This window comes from Bos indicus, chromosome 6, assembly GCF_029378745.1.
Source record: "Bos indicus isolate NIAB-ARS_2022 breed Sahiwal x Tharparkar chromosome 6, NIAB-ARS_B.indTharparkar_mat_pri_1.0, whole genome shotgun sequence".
Lineage (NCBI taxonomy): Eukaryota > Metazoa > Chordata > Mammalia > Artiodactyla > Bovidae > Bos > Bos indicus.
The window spans coordinates 7,689,281-7,709,298 of NC_091765.1; the positions used below are offsets into that span (position 1 = coordinate 7,689,281).

The 20,018-nt window shown below is 37.3% G+C and overlaps 1 protein-coding gene across 2 annotated transcripts in view; it reads left to right on the forward strand.

Annotated features, from left to right (window-relative positions):
* PRSS12 (serine protease 12) overlaps nt 1–20,018 on the forward strand; it is a 76,706-nt gene that overhangs the window by 22,186 nt on the left and 34,502 nt on the right. For both annotated transcript variants that reach the window (XM_070791018.1, XM_019962271.2), the window contains 4 exons: nt 2,214–2,364; nt 9,301–9,479; nt 12,075–12,216; nt 15,198–15,394. In XM_070791018.1, coding sequence (XP_070647119.1) covers nt 2,214–2,364; nt 9,301–9,479; nt 12,075–12,216; nt 15,198–15,394 — 669 coding nt within the window. The remainder of the gene's footprint in view (nt 1–2,213; nt 2,365–9,300; nt 9,480–12,074; nt 12,217–15,197; nt 15,395–20,018) is intronic.

Below are 20,018 nucleotides of genomic sequence, written 5' to 3' on the forward strand. Positions count from 1 at the left end.
AGTGGGAGTGAAAAAATATGCTTTTATGGTAAATTAAATGAGAATATGAAAACAGCTCAAATCAGCAAACACTGAGTCTATCTTAAGGCACAGCAGCAGACCTTTAATGTTAATACTTTCTTTTAGTTTGTAATTTACATTTAGCATCTTGGCATGTAGTACTTTTCCAACACTTAAAAAGTAGAAGATTGTATCTGAGTATTGGACATAGGAAATATCAATATAAATGAAAATGTCTGGGAGTTTTATTTATCCATAAGTTAAATACAAGTCAACTACTTCACTGAAATTTCTTTCAAATTATTTTTTTTCTGTATGTATTTGTTGGGAAGATGTGAGATGGTGACTAAATTTTGTCTTTGAGCTTCTTAATATTTTCAGAAATACTTATACAACCAGTGTAAAAACTACATTTAAAATAAAGCACAACATTTTAAAAAATGTAAGGTAATTATGCCATAATGTTTCTGGGTTGTAGATAATTTTAAATTTCCTCTTAAAATTTTTTGTTTTTCTGTTTTTTCCAAGCTTACCATGGAGGTGGGGAGAGGAGAGGCAGAAAAGGATATAATAATTTAAGAAATTTATGTTGTTTCCATTGGTTAGTTTCTATATTTTCCAAGCTTCTTAAAAGAAAAATAAACATAATAACATGTAAATTTAGGTTTCTTATCATAATTGAGCAATCATTAATTATAAGAAGCTGCTATATAATGTTGAGAACAGTTATGTTTATTAAGCCTACCTTTATCCTTTTCCAAATTACAAGTGCTAGTTGACTTATGTAAGAAAACTGTGTTACAAATATCAGAATATGAATAGATGTACATGTTCACTAATCTAAATCCCTTCTCTGGTGTGATATTTGAATAAAAATATGAATGTCCAAATACCATTTATTGATAGCTGCTTATACTGTGGAGGAATTAGAAGCATATTTCATGTGGATAAATGATGAGTATTTGGCAAAAGATAAAACTAAATTTCCTAATAGGGACCCAGCCTGTTCTGAACCTTTGACCATCTCACATTCTTTATTCCAGAAAAATTAGAGGGCTGTTCTGTTTCCCAAACACATACAGCTTTGTGCTTCTATGCTTTTGTTCATTCGGTTCATTTTGTCTGAACTGCACATCCCCATGTCTAACTTATGAAGTCCCATCCATCATCTTGGCCCTCTCAGCTACAGCTTCTTTAGAAGAGATGCCCTAATTCCCCCAAGTGGTGGGCAAGCTCCTTTTGCACCTGAACCCCTGCAGGGTCTTCCCAGTGGTCTCCCGTCTGTGCTCATGTTGTCCATATCTCGAGGCAATATACTGCTTAAGGGGTAGCATTTGTGCAGGGCCTCTCTGCCTAATAGCTGTTTAAGAAACAGAATTGAAGGAATGGATAGCGATAGTTATTTTTCGTTGTTTGGGATATTCTTTCTAGGCTTTTAGTCATCGCTTGCCAATCCAGTCAGTCAACAAATATTTATTACTTGCCTTCTACATAGCTGGGTATCTGAAGTACTTGAGTGAAAGGGAAAGGCATTCCCTGTGTCCTCAATTCTAGGCTAATAAAAGGAGAGAAAAATTAAACTGATGAAAATAGATAAGGGTATCGTAGACTATAATAAGGAATTTGCATGGGGAAGCCTCTGGTATTCTTCACAGAGAATGAATTGATTCATACACAAATGAATCTTCAGTATTGTTTTTTGAAGGTAGTGGCTGTGATGTCCACCAGCTTCTTATAATGTGATAATGTAAACTTTGACTTGATCTCTACAAATGTAAAAATATTTCTATGCTGAAAGCAAGTATGTCATAGATAAAAGTGCCATTCTTAATAATTACATGTTGGTAATGCTCAAGTTACTGTAAATTAAAAAATCAATGCTACCCCCCACAATACCATAAAAATCAAATGGGTTTCCAATAACTGCAGTTTTGAGTGTGTCTTTGCTGGTTTCTGAGGTCCTCGGGGAAAAGTGAATTTAGACTGCTTCCTCTTGACAGCTATTTGTATGAGTGTAATTCAAGTTGGAGGGTTTTAATCAGTTGAGATTATCATAAAATATATTAGACATGCGTGGGTATGTCCATATCGCTGAAGTGACTTATTAAATATAACTTTATGATTGAGAATGACAAACAAATAGAATATACCTGATCTTCTATAGCTCAGTGTAGATGTGTAGGTGTTAATTTGTCGTTAATTTCATATTGCAGGTCCTGCGTTCCCCATCCTGCGCCTTGTTGGGGGGAGCAGTGTGCGTGAGGGCCGAGTGGAGGTCTACCATGCCGGTCAGTGGGGGACAGTCTGTGACGACCAGTGGGATGATGCAGATGCAGAAGTGGTCTGCAGGCAGCTGGGTCTGAGGTTGGTTGTTCTTCTTTTGTTTTGCTTACATTTCTAAGTTTATTGCTTCCATACCCAAAGGTGGGTGTGTTTAAATTGCACATTTCTTTGAACAAATAGAAAAAGCCACCTTTTTGATCATTGTATTTGGCTGTAGTCTCCTTGAAGAGAATGTCTGTATACCTATAGATCTAACCTGTTTGTATCTGAATTCAACTGACTTTGTATTCTTAAAAATCTTAAGCCTTTTACCACTTTTTATCAGGAGCCTTTACAGGACTCCCAGGTAGTCACTAGCGTGGTCAACCACAGTGACTTACCAAAGTCATATGATGAAACTAGTTGTGAGGCTTTAACTGAAGTTCAACTTCTTTCCCCAAAATATTGTCTAAACTTTTGGCCATTGCTTCCTTATTTGTTAGGTTGTGCTTAGAACAAAGAATGTTTATTAATGTTCAAAGGAAATAATTCCTGTGCAGGATATGGCAATGAAGTTTGTGGAATACAGACAGAAAACCAATATTATATGTTGCTTTAGTTATGGTTACTTTGGAATAGTATGTTATAATTTTGTATCCTCTGATCCTTGTCTTTAGTGAACATTGGTATAGAAGGCCTAAAAGTTTCTCTCAAATTATACTGGCAGATCTTCTGAAAGTTGATATTTTACTTTAAATTTGAAAAAAAAATATTTAGCATGTTGTGGCAGGTAGCGGTGGGTTGATGTGGAGACTTCTCAAAATGAAAACGTCTCAGTTCTTGTTTCACTTTGTCCAGTTAAGCATAGTCTTTGACGCTGGAGCGTGACTTTTGAACCTTGAACCGTAATTTTTTTGCAATTGTTTTTGCAACTGTCCCTCCCCAACTTTTTCAAAACTGTAGGTTAATATTAAAGTATTTTAAAACAAAATAAAGATTTTTCAACATTTTACCTCTAAATACTTCAGTGTGCACCTTTTAAAAATAAGAACATTGTCCTACATCGCCAAATTATCATCACAACTAATGTAAGAGGTAATCATTCTTACATTGTTTAATATCCTGTCATGTTCAAATTTCCATACGTGTTCCCACCATGTCCTTGACAGATGGTTCTCTGTAGCAGAATTTAGCCCAGGGCCTTGTGGTGCATGCAGGTGTTATATCCCCAAAGTCTTTTAATCCAGAACGTTCTCTTGTTTTTCCTAACACTGACTTGTTGCAGAGACCAAAGACAACACCGGTTGTTTTGTAGAATATCCTACCTTCTGGATTTGTCTCATTTCTTCCTCCTGGTGTCAGTGAGCTTACTCCTCTGGTTCTTGTAACTTCTGAAATGGGAGGCGAGATCCAAAAGTTTGATTAGATAAACATCACTCAAGTATTTGCTTCCCAGGTGGCCCTACTGGTAAAGAACCCACTTGCTAATGCAGGATACTCGAGATGTGGGTTCGATTCCTGGGTTGGGAAGATCCCCTGGAGGAGGAAATGGTAACCCACTCCAATATTCTTCCCTGGAGAATTCCATGGACAGTGGACCCTGGCAGGCTATAGTCTGTGGGGTCGGACTTTGCTATAGCAAACAGTTGAATACCACTGAGCAACTAACACTTTCACTTTTGTAGTTTTAAAAGTGATTCTAAAAATTCATGTTGTAATGTAGAGTTCTTTCTTTAGCCAAGATTTTTTTTTTTTCACTTACATAAACAGTTCTTAAACAAAGACTGTGTTGACAAACAATAGTCTACTACATGGAAAGAATGTAGAGATAGAATCACAAGGAAGACTGTATTAATGTTGAACATATGTGTGGGTTGAGTAAAGTGTTTACATCTTTCTCAAGCATTTGCTCATTGCTATCTTTTGTATGAGGAGCTTTGTATTTAGAGAAGTGATGAAAAGGGAAAATACCTTCAAATATTCAAGACAGCAAAGATCTTCCACAGGCCTGTGTAATAACCAACAATATAGCTTGGTGGAGATTTTTTTTTATTATAAGTATCCTAGTCTCTGAACTGATGCTGTTCTTTTGCTCTGTTTTTCTTCCCTTTGGTTTTCTACTTCTCTCATAAACTTGCAGTACAGCAGTATTCTGCAACTGCTCTTCCCCTAGAATTTGTTTTGCTTACTTAAAGGCACAGTACTTTCAGATGAAATAATTTTTAATGTTACATGTTTCATCTCAGTGGTACTTGCTTTATTGAATTCCCAAAGGCAAACTATATCATGCCTCCCTGGAGTGCTGGTTACAATTTCTTTGTGAGATGCTGTCTTTGTTGACCCTCATCGTTTAATGGTGGCTGTAGATTTTGGTAGCTGGCAAGCTTCCTAAAACACAGAAGAAATAACCGTACTTAAGATATTTAAATTTGATTAACCCAGAACTCAGAGAAACATGAGGATCAGGAAAGGAAGCAGCCAAGTGTTAGAAAATTGAACTTGAGAATGCATACATATGCAGTGAAGTTTCAGGTAGAGACATTTTACTTGGCGTTCTTTTTGTGCACTTAACATTGAAGCATTTCCTATGTCTTTCAGAACTCTTAAAAGCGTAGCTGCTAATGGAACTGTGACATCATATTTTATTCTGTGGATATGCCATAATTTACATAAGAATTGTAAATTTTTGAACACTTTTTTTTCCTTAGGTTTTTTTTTTGGCTATAAAATTATATTACAGAACCATATTATTCAGTGGTCAAAATAAAAATTCTTCTCATACTCTTTAAAAATATTTATTTGTTCTATTATTTTATTGCTTATTAATTTAAAAAATATTTTACAAACATTATTGGTATGTCTAATTATTGCGCAGAAAGGAGGCCTTATTTAATAGATGAGAAAGTTAGGCTCCCTGAGATTACTCAAAGTTCCCAAATTATACTGTGAGTGAGGACCAGAATCTTGAAATTTATGGCTCCCAAAGTAGGAATTTTCCTTTCATGTTACACTGTTTGTAAAATAGGCAGGTATTAATAAGGATAAATACGAATACAGGCTGAAAGAAATAGGGAAGTCAAGAGAGAAAAGTTTATTGTAGGAGGAAATTGATGATAAGCATGTTTTAGACAGATTATATATTAATGTGCCACAGACACCTCACTGAAAATGCCCCACGAGACTGAAAGAAAGCAAAGTGTTTCAGAGTCTGCTCTAAAGCCAGACACATTTTACCATCTAATTCTGGGCAAATTGTTTAACTTCTGCACCTCAGTTTCCTCATCTGTAAACAGTGGATAATAACATCATGGGGTTGTAGGGAGGATTGAAAGAGTTAATACATTTGAAGCTGTTAGACCAGTGTCTGGCATACAGTAATCATTCAGTATACTTCAAAATGTCATTACTGGAGATAGAGGGGATTGTTTTCCAGAAAGAAATATGGACTATTGACCATAAAAATGAGTTTTTCATCCAAATGTTATGTGTCACAAAATGATATTTGTGGTCAAAGAACCAATCTTTTATAACCTAACAAGTAATCCTTTTTACACAATAGAATTGCCTAACTCAATTCTGTATCTATTCAAAGTAGTAGCTAAATCCAGGGATTGAGTTAGTCAGGTGGTATTTTTTATTTGCTATTTTTCTATGAAAAACAGACTATTTTATATGAATACAATCAGATTAGCTAAAGAGGTTTAGGAATGTTTGGATACGGATCAGACATAGGATCAATTCAGTGTTTATTGGGGATTGCTGCTATGTAGGTCAAACAATTTTGCATAAAGTAACCTAATAAATCGATGTATTATACCAGAGATCCCCTATTCCACAAATTTATTTGGCGGTCAGATGGTAAGAAAGTAGTAAAACTGGGACTGTTACTACACATGAACTGCCGGGGCTGGTGTGGACATACTTTTCATAATGGAAGGGAAGAGAACACACAAAACTTTATCAGATTTACATAGCACTTATTAGCCTTTAACAAACCATGAGTTTTATGTTGCTCTCCCTGGTATTAGACAATCTCTTGAAGGGCAGAGTCATCCATTTCTTTGGTATTCCCCTGAAAGCCAGTACAGTCCAGGGCACCAGGAAATAGGCTGAAGGACTGTGTGTATTTATAAGTATCATCTTAATTTTTAGTAAACTCAAAAATTAGCTGGGAAGCCTAGTTTGTTTTACATCATGGTTTCTTAGGTAGTGTTTTTTTGTTTTGTTTTGGTTCTTGAATTTGTTGCATTAATTTTTCTGATTATTTTAATTAAACATTTTTGTGATCATTAAAATAATGGTTGTAAACAATGGAAAATATGGAGATATATAAGGAAGAAAATAAAACACCCAAATGATGTTTTAAGGCTGCATTGTAACATAGATGATTTTCCCCAGAGTCACTGTCCGGGGCTTCTGAACTCCCATCTAGTGTCCTCCCTTAAGGTAGGAACACTGTTTAGAGGCTGTTAATCAGGCCTTTTGCTTTTTCCTAGAACCTCTACCACATCTTTGACATATCTGAAATGCAGTGTATTTCAGTTACTCTGTCCAGCCTGTCTCAAGTCACTCCCAAGTAATGAGTATTTTACCTTTGTTATTTTTTTCTTGGGAATAGAAAGCCTTTAGTTTTTAGTCTTTTAGCCTAGACTTTTAGTGCAAAGGATTTTAAGGATATGTAAAAATGCATTCTTACTGTTTTAATTTGATCCTTGTAAGTTGAGCATCTTACCATATGCTCAGTGGCCATGGGTATTTCTTCTTCTGTAAATAGCTTGTTTCTCTCCATTACCCTATTTTTGATGTTGGTCGTTTTGTCTTTCATTATGATAATAATAAATTATGATTATTTACTTCTAAGAATTTTTTTTCTTTGATTGCTGTTATATTTTACAAATATATCTTTTACCTTCTTTGCCTTTTGATCTGATTGTGCTGTATTTTGCTATACCGTAGTTCAAATTTATGTGTTTGGTTTATTTATTATATAGTTCAAATTTATAAGTTTAACTTTTTATAGTCTTTGCTTTCTGATTTCTCGTTTTTTTTTTTTTTTTAATCTTGCTCAGGAAATTCCCTTATTATCAAGGGTTTAAGAACTATGTTCTTATTATTTCATTGCATTGTATTAACTTTTTAGGCATCTTGTCTTCCTCTTTCCCTCCTTCCTCCCTTTTTTTCCTTCTTTCTATTTAGATTTTTAAACCATCTGGAGTTCATTTTTTGTTTCTGAGTTTGGGATCAAATTTTATTTTCTCTCATATTGGTCCCTGGTTTTATTTTAGCACCTAATCTTGCCTCAAGGAATTATACTCACTGAAATTTTCTTTAACAGACACAGATCTTTTTCTTTTCTAGCAATTGTCACAGGGCAGAGATCCAAGGAGACTGTTAATCTGCCTTTCTCCAAAGCTTTCCTATCTGGCTTCCCCATGACCTGCATTAGTCATCCTGTCTCCTCTGCTTATATTCTGCGACTTTCAGTGTTCTCTAAATCAGTTTTCATATTTGCTTTCATTAATCTCTTTCCTCTAGAGCAAGGGTCAACAAACATTTTCCGTAAAGGGACAGATAGTGAGTACTTTAGACTTTCCAGTTACTCCACTGAGCTTTTGTGTAGTGCAAAAGCAGCCACAGACAATAATTTGGGAATGAGTGTGGTTTTGTTCCGATAAAACCTTATTTCTGGATAGTAAAATTTGAATTACATATATCAGAATTGCTTTCCTGTTTTGGTTTTAAATTCTCAAGATAGTTATAATGTAAGGAGAAAAGGGCAACTTAAATAGTGGGGAATAGATGCAGTATCATTGAAAAGCAAACTAAAAATATCAATACTCTAGTTTAAGAATTAAATGGCTGAAAAGGGCTAAAGATGCAATTTCTGAAGTCATTTATCATTTTGACAGGCAATCATGATCTTCTTCATTGAAATCTGGGGTTCTAGAGAATATGGTGTCACTTTGAATTGTGAGAGAAGTAAATTTAGTCAAATAAATTTGAGTGAAGAAATGTTTGGCCATGAGTAAGAGAACTGAAAATAACTGTGGCTTAAACAAGACATAAGAAATGCCAGGCTGGATGAGTTACAAGCTGGAATCAAAATAGGCAGGAGAAACATCAACAACCTCAGATATGCGGATGATACCACTCTAATGGCAGAAAGCAAAGAGGAGCTAAAGAGCCTCTTGATGAGGGCAAAGGAAGGGAGTGAAAGAGCCGGCTTACAACTAAATATTAAAAAAGCTAAGATCATGGCATCCAGCCCCATTCCTTCATGGCACATAGAGGGGAAAAAGGTGGAAATAGTGACAGGTTCCTCTTTTTGGGCTCCAGAATCACTGTGGACAGTGACTGCAGCCGTGAAATCAGTAGATGTTTGCTACTTGGCAGGAAAGCTGTGACAAACCTAGACAGTAGGTTTGAAAAGGAGACATTACTCTGCCGACAAAGGTCCATGTAGTCAAGGATCTGGTCTTCCCAGTGGTCATGTCCAGTTCTGAGAACTGGACTGTAAAGAAGGTGGAGCGCCAAAGAATTGATGCCTTCAAACTGTGGTGCTGGAGAAAACTCCTGAAAGTCCCCTGGACAGCAAGGGGATCAAACCAGTCAATCTTAAGGGAAATCAACCCTGAATTGGAAGGACTGATGCTGAAGCTGAAACTCCAGTATTTTGGTCATCTGATGTGAACAGCTGACTCATGTGGAAAATCCCTGATGCTAATAAAGACTGAGGGGAGAAGGAGAAGAGGGCATCAGAGGATGAGATGGCTGGCCAGCATCATTGATGCAATGGTCATAAAGACCAGAGATAGTCAACTCAAGGTTGGTATGGTGGTTCCACAGTCATCAGGGCCCCAGACTCTAGCTTGCAGCTCTTTCATTCTTAGTTTGGTACTTTATGGACCAAGATAGCTACAGTGGAATGAATTGATAAGGAAAATTATAAATTAATCATAAGTTTACCTTTGCCAGAGGCAAAACAAGAAACAGGTCCGACTAACCTTTGATCTGACTTATGTTCTTATGTTTGTTCAGTGGCATTGCCAAAGCATGGAATCAGGCGTATTTTGGGGAAGGGTCTGGTCCAGTAATGTTGGATGAGGTACGCTGCACCGGGAATGAGCTTTCTATTGAGCAGTGTCCAAAGAGTTCCTGGGGAGAGCATAACTGTGACCATAAAGAAGATGCTGGAGTGTCCTGTACCCCTCTAACAGGTAGGAACTTCACCCTGTCAACCTAGCCACCCTTGCCTTCGCGCCTATTTGGTTTTAACTTCCCTCCTCAATTTAGCTAATATTACTAAATGCACTTACAAATAAATCCCCAAATAAAACATAAAAAGAATGTATACTGTGTATTAAAATGCTCTCTTTATTTATAGATATTTCTGAAATTTTCAGTTGAAAGCTACACAATCCTATAAAGTAATTAAGAACATATAATCTTGTTGCAATATATAGTACCCAGTAGTCAGAATCAGCACTCTAGCCTGGAAAATCCCATGGACAGAGGAGCCTGGTAGGCTGCAGTCCATGGGGTCACGAAGAGTCGGACACGATGGAGCGACTTCACTTTCACTTTTCACTTTCAAGCATTGGAGAAGGCAATGGCACCCCACTCCAGTGTTCTTGCCCGGAGAATCCCAGGGACTCGGGAGCCTGGTGGGCTGCCATCTGTGGGGTCGCACAGAGTTGGACATGACTGAAGCGACTTAGCAGCAGCAGCAGCAGCAGTCAGAATCAGTGTACAATGATAAATTTAGGATGTTAGGTATTACAATTATATATTTAGTCCATTCATTGATTAACCTGTCTTGACTCTCAGAATGTGTTTATAGCTGGTGAACTATTTTGATGGGATTGTTGATTAAAGAACACTATTAAAGAGCCAGATTAACCTTTGCTGTACTGAATATTCAGACTCTTCCAAATCACAGCATGCTTGTCAAGCTATGTCTTGTGTTGCAAGGACATGTCTGAGTGCAAATGAGTGTATTATGTACTTAAATGTTTGGGGGGAAGAAGAGAGAAATGGACGGGCAAGAGAAGTTGGGTCATCACAAATCTGTTGTTTCTATAGCAAAAAGAGCTTGAAGAAAAAAAATAGGGTTTTAATATTTCTTTAAAAAAATTAAATGAAATACTTCTGAGAAACTGTGAAATGCCGAAGGTCTACTTTTTTATTTACATAGTTCTGTACACTCTGTTATTTTATTAGAATAACACATTTATACACAAAATAAATAGAAAATTTATACCAGATTGTAAGCCAGAGCACTTCATCTTCTTGAGCCTCCATTTCCTCCTCTTTCAAATGACGATAGTCTTCTAGTGTTGCCGGGGTGGTCAAATGAGGTAACAGGTGTAACAATGCTTTGCAAACAGTGAAATTTTACATTAATAATGATTCTATTGCTGCTGCTGCTAAGTCACTTCAGTCGTGTCCGACTCTGTGCGACCCCGTAGACGGCAGCCCACCAGGCTCCCCCGTCCCTGGGATTCTCTAGGCAAGAACACTGGAGTGGGTTGCATTTCCTTCTCCAATGCATGAAAGTGAAAAGTGAAAGTGAAGTCGCTCAGTCGTGTCCGACTCTTTGCGACCCCATGGACTGCAGCCTACCAGGCTCCTCGGTCCATGGGATTTTCCAGGCAAGAGTACTGGAGTGGGGTGCCATTGCCTTCTCCCATTCTATTGCTAGGAGATCTTAATTTACTTTGAATGATCCCAGAGATTCATGTAAAGGATGACTTTCCCCCAAGATTATTTATGTATTTCAATTGGGAGGAGGGACAGTGTTTGGGTTATTTTCGATGGAAATAGCCTCTTATACTTTTTGGGAAATGAATTTATTATATTGTGTATCTGCTTAGACGCTTTTTACAGGATTTTCTGGGAATTAAGTATTCATTTAATTTCAGAAGACTCAAATTTAGATTTGTATTATCGACAAAAGAACAAAGGCAAAACCTGCACCCCAGTTCTTATTCCCTTCTCCAGGGGATCTTCCCAACCCAGGAATTGAACCTGGGTCTCCTACATTCCAGGTGGATTCTTTACCATCTGAGCCACCAGGGAATCCTTTATGAATGCCTAAGGAATAATAATAAATACTTTGACATGATTGATCACTCTTCAACCAGAATAGCTTATTCTGTCTTCATAGTTCAGTATTTTTTCATTCACAGTTAAATTTTTCAGCTATTTCCAAGTTACTGTGTTTTTATACTTTTTAAATTTAAATGACAAATGTTGTTCATACTTAAGGAGATTAAACCTATAAGAAATTTCCCAAGTATTTAATCTGGAGAAATCTAAATAATTACTTTGGAATTATATCAGAGTATATTTTTCTACTTAGACATAGGAGTACAAATAAAAGGGAAAGTGTTTTGTTAGGACAGATATGTGTTATGACTTTGTTCAAGAGCAATCCCGTTAATGACCTCAGATCACTGAGCACAGGTCTATGCTTGTGTGCTTAGTCGTTTCAGCTGTGAGCGACTCTTTGCAACCCTATGGACCGTAATCTGCCAGGCTCCTCTGTCCATGGGGTTCTCCAGGCAAGAATCCTGGAGAGGGGTGCCGTTTCCTTTTCCAGGGGATCTTCCCGACCCAGGGATTTAACCCGGGTCTCCAGCATTGCAGGCAGACTCTTTACTGTCCGAGCTACCAAGGCCAATTCTAGTAGGAGTAAAAAAAAGGCCTAGAGAGAGATCTGGGTAGGATGGTATTTCTCATGAAATTAAAATGTTGCTCTGCCTTTTTCTGGTCATTATTTACTCAGTCTCCGTGTTTCCTTCTTGTCGCAGATGGCATCATCAGACTTGCAGGTGGTAAAGGCAGCCACGAGGGTCGCCTGGAGGTGTATCACAGAGGACAGTGGGGGACTGTCTGTAATGACGGCTGGACTGATCTTAATACCTATGTGGTTTGCCGACAGCTGGGATTTAAGTAAGATCTATTGATACAAAATAGCTAAATGCCAAACTCTATTTTTAGAAGTCTTATTTTGTTACCCTTACTTGGAATGTCTATAATACTAACAATATATATTCTCAAACATTATCTACATGTCTATTCTACCTACCTTCCTACCCCTCTTATCTACCTATCTATATATGGAAGTTCAGCAATTAAAAAACAATAACATTCTCTTTGATGATAAATACCCATCCATATCTTACTATTTATCTCACTTGCCTTTCCTGCCACCACCTTTCTTCTTGAATGACTGGTTGGAGCCATGGAAGTCCTGTTTTGTCTATTTAAGTGAGACTGTGTGCTGTGAATGATCAGTTTTATTCTGATGCATTGTTACTATTGGATGTTGTTAGTAATAACATCACTGTGTTTAAAATTGCAGAGAAGTCCAATGTCAAATTCTTTGGTATTACATTATTTCCTTTCTCATAATGTGATGATAATTATCACTTTTATTTGAGAAAAACAGCTTTCTTGTCATGAGATGACCTTTTGAACTCACCCTTGACCTCATTCTCTTAAAAACTGAGTTTCACACTTTGAGCAATATATTTCATGTCACACACATAATGCATTCCAGAGTAAAGACCTAAGTTGCTTGAAGTAATTGCAAATGATGCCTTTGAGCTAATATCTGAATGAGGCCTATGAATGCCCATTCTTTCTTATTTTCCATATTTCTATGTCATACTTGAAGTAATTGTCTCATGTTTAAAAGAAATAAGCAAAATTATATTATTTCAGCTTGAGATAGAATTAATTGCAAATATTAAAACTTAAAAATATGCTTTCATTCAAGCTAAACATTCAAGCTATGTTTAAACATGTTTTTAAAGTTGTAAAAGTAATATAAAATTTTAGAGATTTGGAAAAAAGAGAAAATAAAAAACTACCCCTAATTTTTCTGTTATTAAAACTTGTGTATAACTTTGTAACAGCTCTGGTAGTAGATATGTAATTTTACTATTCACTTTTTAAACTTTACATTACTGTAGTCATAATTCTTAATAACATAACTGATGATGTTCATACTATAATTTACGTAATATTTAAATTAGTTTAAATTTTCCTGTTGTAAATAAAAACATCAAAAGGTATAGATGTATGCGATTGACAAATATTTTGAATTTTCATGGGCAGTGCAGTTAATTATAATTATGAGGTGAAGGGCTATGACATGCTAGCCAAATAAATATTGATGTTTAATTAATAAGAATTACTTTAAAATGCCATTTCATCTGAGTAAATCTCTGTTAGTCTGAGAACTGTATCCCATTTTCACAAGTTTAGAAAAATTCAAACATACTGTTGTTTACTGTTCTCATATTTTTCCGTATTAGTGAAAACAATTGAATAAATGCTGATTTTTTTTCCTCCATTTTTTATTTATTTTGTTTCACAGATACATTAAGTTTTTCTTGCATATACAGAGTACCAGAACTTAATGGTTCTGAAAGTGTTCTCAGTATTTGTTAAAATTCTAAATGATTGTGTTAGAAGGTAGAACAGGCACCTGCTACAATTACATTTTAGTTTACAGAGGAGTTTCTGAAAGAGAATGCTGTTTTGGAGTGAAAAAGAGGGTGAACTCTGGGTTTCGTCATACAAACGAAATCCCAAAGCAAAATGGCCTCTTCTGTCTCTTACATAATTGATATGAACGGATGTAATCAGATTGCTGCATTTTGTGGAAACCTGGTATAAGTTGAAAGTGATAGCAGTATGGAATTTAGGATAATTACTTTTCTAGCTAAGAACCGATCAGTCAGAAAAATAGAAGTCTTAGAATGACATTGAAAGTTGCATTGTTTTAATTTATTGAAATGTTCATCATGTTAAGTAAATTTAATAAATAAGTGCATGGGAAAAAATTAGGAACATTCATCTTTCAGACCAAAAGATCTCTTCATATTCTTAATACAGAAATAATAAAATGAATGGAAGTGGCTAACATAAAATTTATGAGTTAGAGTTTAATTATTTATATAGACCAATTGAAAGACTTCAGATATCTTTTAGCCCAGGGATTTCTTGAGGCTTGTTTGGATTTTACAGAACAAAAGAACCAAACTGGGGAGAAGATGAATGAAGGTAGAGATTGACTTATTTGCTAATTTTTAATTTTGTGGATCCTTCCTATTTCTACAGTGTGTATATATATTATAATACACTTAGGCTTTTTCAGTAGGGCAGTGTTACAAATAAAGTCAATTGAAACACAAATATAATTCATGAAAGTTTAAAAAGTCAGATTTATGTAACCTTATAAAAAGCACTGTTATTACTCTGATTTTGATGGGTTAAAATCCAGGTTTCATCATGGATTGGAATGATTCTTGAGAAATCACTGAACCAATACATACATTTTGTTTTTATTTTTTGTTTATTTGTTTTCTTTGACTGCATCATGCAGCTTTCAGTATCTTAGTTCCACTACCAGGAATTGAACCTGCAACCCTTGGCAGTGAAAGTGTGGAATCCTAACCACTGAACCTCCAGGAAATTCCTCACACGGTTTATTTTGGAAGACAGGATAGGAAAAGGGCTTAGAGAGCTAATGAAATCAAATGCACTCAGAAGGCTTTCAGAGGCTGATACAAGAGTTCTCACTTTCTGGTGCACTGTGTTATTTCCACGGTCAGGAATTTGACATTTATCTGTCTGCATTCTCTCTGGATGGTGGGTTAAACTGTAGACAAAACACAAGAATGGTTGGGGGAATAGGATTAATTATCTACTCGTTACCCATTTAATCAATCAAACATTGTTAAGATCATGAAAATATGTGATGTAGTGAATACTACTGTTAGAACTGAGTTCTCAGGATAGGAGAAAGAACAATACTACCCTCTGAAGTCATGACACTTAATGAGGTTGCTTGTTTTATGGTTTGTGGTTCCTTGAAACAAGAGAGAGCAGTTGTGTGCATGATGTTTGTTTTATTGCCACAGATACGGCAAACAAGCCTCTGCAAACCACTTTGAAGAGAGCATGGGACCCATATGGCTGGATGGGGTCAGTTGCTCGGGAAAGGAAGCCAGTTTCCTTCAGTGTTCGCAGAGACCCTGGGGAAGTCATGACTGCAGCCATCGGGAAGATGTTGGCATCTCCTGCTACCCCGGCGGGAATGGATTCAGATTCTCCCTGGGTGAGGTCCTGCCACAGCTCTTGAGTATTCATATTCCAGTAGCCACTGCACGTTTAGCCACTGGTCTTTGGCTTTTCAAAAAGTCTATTTTCCTAGATGCTCTATATTTTAGTAATTTTATTTCAGAGAAAAATAGTCTTTTGAGTCTTTACACCAATGTTACAAAATTTTACTCCTAATTTTTCTCTACCCATCAGCCTCCGTTTCTCATGTATCTGAAAGATGGAAGAAAGAAACTGCAATGTCCATTCCCCAACTGATTAAGTACCTATTCTGCCTCTCATTTAGCTTGAATTCTAACGAGCTATTTGAGAAAGGATTGAAAATAAATCAGAACAAAACAATAGGTCTCTTTCCCACCCTCCATGATTCATTTGTCTTTAGTCCTGAGGCCTTGTCAATCATTGCTTGCCAGCCAGCCACTGCTGTGTCCTAACATAGATCTTTCAAGTTTCTCACTGGACTCCAAGGTGGATTCATTGGAGTAAACAGCCCACCTATCTTTCTAAGATATCCTGTTACTAAAATACCCATTAGCATCACTTATTATGACCCTCATTCCAAATTTCTTCAGACTTATAGTCAGATAAAAGGTACTTAGCTCACCTAACAGTCTAAAATATTCGTGTATAGTGTTAATCACTCAGTCGTGTCTAACTTGTTCGACCCCATGGACTGTAGCCTGCCAGGCCCCTCTGTCCCAGGCAAGAATACTGGAGTGGGTTGCGATTTCCTTTTCCAGGAGATCTTCCCGACTCAGGGGTCCAACCTGGGTCTCCTGCATTGCAGGTAGATTCTTTACCGTTTGAGCTACAGGGAAGACCTTAAATATTCTTAGGTAAAGGTCCTTAAATATTCTTAGGTAAAGGTCCTTTTGTTAGCAGAGAGCAACTACTATATATCCTTGACAGACTTAACATCTGATGGGGAGGCCAGAATACATATGAATGAAAAGTATAGAGGGAGATATTCAGAAGACTTGCCAGGACTTTACCATAGCTCTGTTTGTATCTATATTGTATTTTTTGGTACATAAATGTTGAAATAACCACTGGTGGTCCTTAAGTCTCACCTTAAGCTTGAGTCAGCCCCTTTTATATCTTCCTGCTTTGAGACTCTGAAGCTGGAATCTTCATATTATAAAACAATGTGTTGTTTTGTGTTGGGATGTGTTGATTTCTACAGTATTAACTATTCCCTGGTGGCACAGTGGTAATGTGCCACCTCCTTCCACGTGACTTGCGCCCATGCCGCCAGCATCCTAATGGAGCTGGATGACTGGCCCTGCGTCGTCTCCATCACCTGCTTCAAGCACAAGTCGGGGGGCCATAACGTCCAGGTCATGAGGGCCGTGTCCTTGGGCCAGGTGGTCATCACCAAGAACCGCAACGGGCTTTACTACCGGTGCCGCGTCATCGGCACCACCACGCAGACCTTCTAGCAAGTGAACTTTGATGACGGATCCTACAGCGACAACCTGTATCCAGAGAGCATCACTAGTAGAGACTGTGCCCGCTTGGGCCCGCCACCTGAGGGCGAGTTCGTGGAGCTCCGGTGGACTAACGGCAACCTTTACAGGGCCAAATTCATTTCCTCTGTGACCAGTCACATCTACCAGGTCGAGTTCGAGGATGGGTCCCAGATGATGGTGAAGTGTGGTGACATCTTCACCCTGGATGAGAAGCTCCCCAAGAGGGTCCGGTCCCGGCTGTCGGTCAGCACAGGGGCCCCACAGGAGAGCGTCTTCTCCGGAGAGGAGGTGAAGGCCGCCCAGCGCCCTCGGGTGGGGACTCAGGGTGGAACCTGGACTACCCGGCCTTCATGGAGAGCCTGCTGCAGGCGCAGTGCTGGCCCGGAGCCCCCTACTAGGACCACTGGTCGCCCGTGAGCCCTCGGCCCAGCAAGGCAGGCGTGGCGGGCCCTGGCGTTTACCTGCTGTGAATCCCTGTCCTCGCCTCTCAGCCCGAGAGGCTACCTCAGCGACAGGAGCAAGCAGGACGCCGTATGCAGGAGATGTGGGCTTGATCCCTGGGTTGGGAAGGATATGGAGAAGGAAATGGCAACCCACTCCAGTATTCTTGCCTGGAAGATTCCACAGATAGAGGAGCCTGGCGGACTGCAGTCCACAAGGTCACAAAGAGTGGGACACTACTGAGCATGCAGTTAAGCATGCATACTTTAATTTGTCAAAGTGTCTGTTGATTCCCCATTGTCCTCTGACCTGGGGGATCATAGTGACGTACTTCACTAATCTAGCACTAATGATACCAGGTAGAAATACAGCACTTTACCCCGTCCCTCATAGGTCATATTTTAAACTGTTTCTGTTTGATCTCCTCCCTTGCTGCTTTCTTCCTATAAAGGATTTATGACCCTTTAGGATTATGTGATGAATAATTACAAGTGGTTGGAAGAGATAGAGCCTGTTTACTAGAAATGGAACCTCTTAGCCCCAGATAGCAGGTATTTGGATCATGGAGTGATCTATTCAGGCATAGTCCATCAGTACTCCATGTGATGAAGTATTATAAATACTATGCATGTGTTCTAAGCCACTTCAGTTGTGTCTGACTTTTTGCAACCCTTTGGACTATAGCCTGCCAGGCTTCTCTGTCCATGGGGCTCTCCAAGCAAGAATACTGGAGTGGGTTGGCCATGCCCTCCTCCAGGGGATCTTCCCAACCCTGGGGTGGATCACCCCCCAACCCCCGGCCCCGTCTCTTTTCTCGCCTGCATTGGCAGGTGGGTTCTTTACTACTAGTGCCACCCGGGAAGCATACCAAATACTACAATCTCAGTTCTCTGAAGACCTGTGTGGTTAAATATACACATACAGTTAGGACAACTAATCCTTTCAATTTCCTTAAAATCTTAAATTTTCTAAGATTATATTGATAGATATATTTTTAAAAAATTAAAACAGTTCAGGGTGATAATTATTAATAAAATATGAGATCATTATTATGAATTCTTTGGTCCTAATTTTGGTAATATATTAACTATTCATTTGTCCAAAGAACCTTATATCTGAGCCAAATTATTCTTTTGCAATAGAATCAGGTTACCATTTATTCATCCAAAGAGATCATTACTTTCCCACTTATCAAAAAGAACTGCAAAGAGATCATGGAATGGTGCAGTTTAAAAACAATTTAATTTTTTCACTTCTTTGGCACTATGATAAGAGCTGTTAGACTATTAGAGTATTCACCTATTTGAAGGCAACTCATTGACCTTAACTTTAATTGTGAATGAAACTTTTCTCAAAATTAGTAGTAGTTCAGTAGACACTTCCTAATTTTAGGTGTGTGGTAGATGGAATGCTCAAAAACAATATTCTAGGTCAGTAAAGGTGATTTAGTACAAATGTAGTTAGTTAATGCCTATGTTAGTTGGGGAAAATTTGTGGGATGGTAAATATGTAGATTTCTTATTTTAATACTGCATTCTTTTTAAAAAATTTAAATAAGTTTATTAATTACCAAATTTTCCACATCCTATCTCAAACTTACTTGCCCTGATTGCCCTAAGACTACTCTCCACCAATACTGCATTAATTCTAAAGTTCAGAGTATTAAATCTTAACAGAGATATCTTTTACACTTCATTGTCTCTGAATTTTACAGTATAAAGTTCAACTTCTACTTTTATGCTAGATTTTATCTTTCTTTTAGGAAAAATATTATTTTCTTAAAAATAATGTATTAAATCAGTTTTATAGGAAAATTGAAATAAAGAAAACTCTGTTGTAATCAGAGTTTGAGATATATAATGAAAGGTACTGTATACTCTGTTTAGTTTTCCCAAGCATCTTAAGATTTTAGAAATAAATCATGTATGTTATTATTGCTACAACAAAAAGAACTTAGTGAGGTGGTATTAATAGAATGGTTTCTGTCATTCAGTTTCCCTTCAAGCATCAAAAATCCAATGATTTAATAAAATGAGTGGCTAAAATTAGGTTCAGAAATATTGTGTATATTATTTTTACAAAGTATGCAACTTAGGCTTTAAAAATACTTTATCATTTTTATTTTTATGGAATGTGAAAAACTGCCCATAAAACAACTAGGATGGAATGTGGAGATCTAATTCCATGTGTGTATGATTTCTTAATTTTGCACCAAAGATCTAAAAAGTGTAAAAATCAAAAACAGAAGAATTTCATCTCTTTAAAGTTTTTCTTTGAGAATCACTTTTCCCCTTTTTCCTCTTGCAAAGACTCCCTAAATTTAAGGTACAATAATAAGAAATGTAAAGTTTTAAATATATTGTGTTTTGTAACATGCCTATTACAAAAATTTTTTAGCTAATGTAAACAACGCATAGAGAAGGTTGTTATTTTGACTTTGCTGTATTGATTCCACTATGATGCCTGTTCCATGAAGTGAGTATGATCAGAGATTAGAGAGCCAGCAACCCTGGGGCAACAAAGAAGAATTCGAGGAATCAAAGTAGGATGTGTCTATCTTGCCAACTGTGTTTCCTTTCAGTTAAAAAATGTTGTCTAGTGATTACATACGTGGGGTTGAACACATATTGAATGATACTTGGTTTATTAGCTGCTTACATCACCTCCTTAGGTTCTAATAATTTCACCATGTTGGATGGTATTCTTTGAATC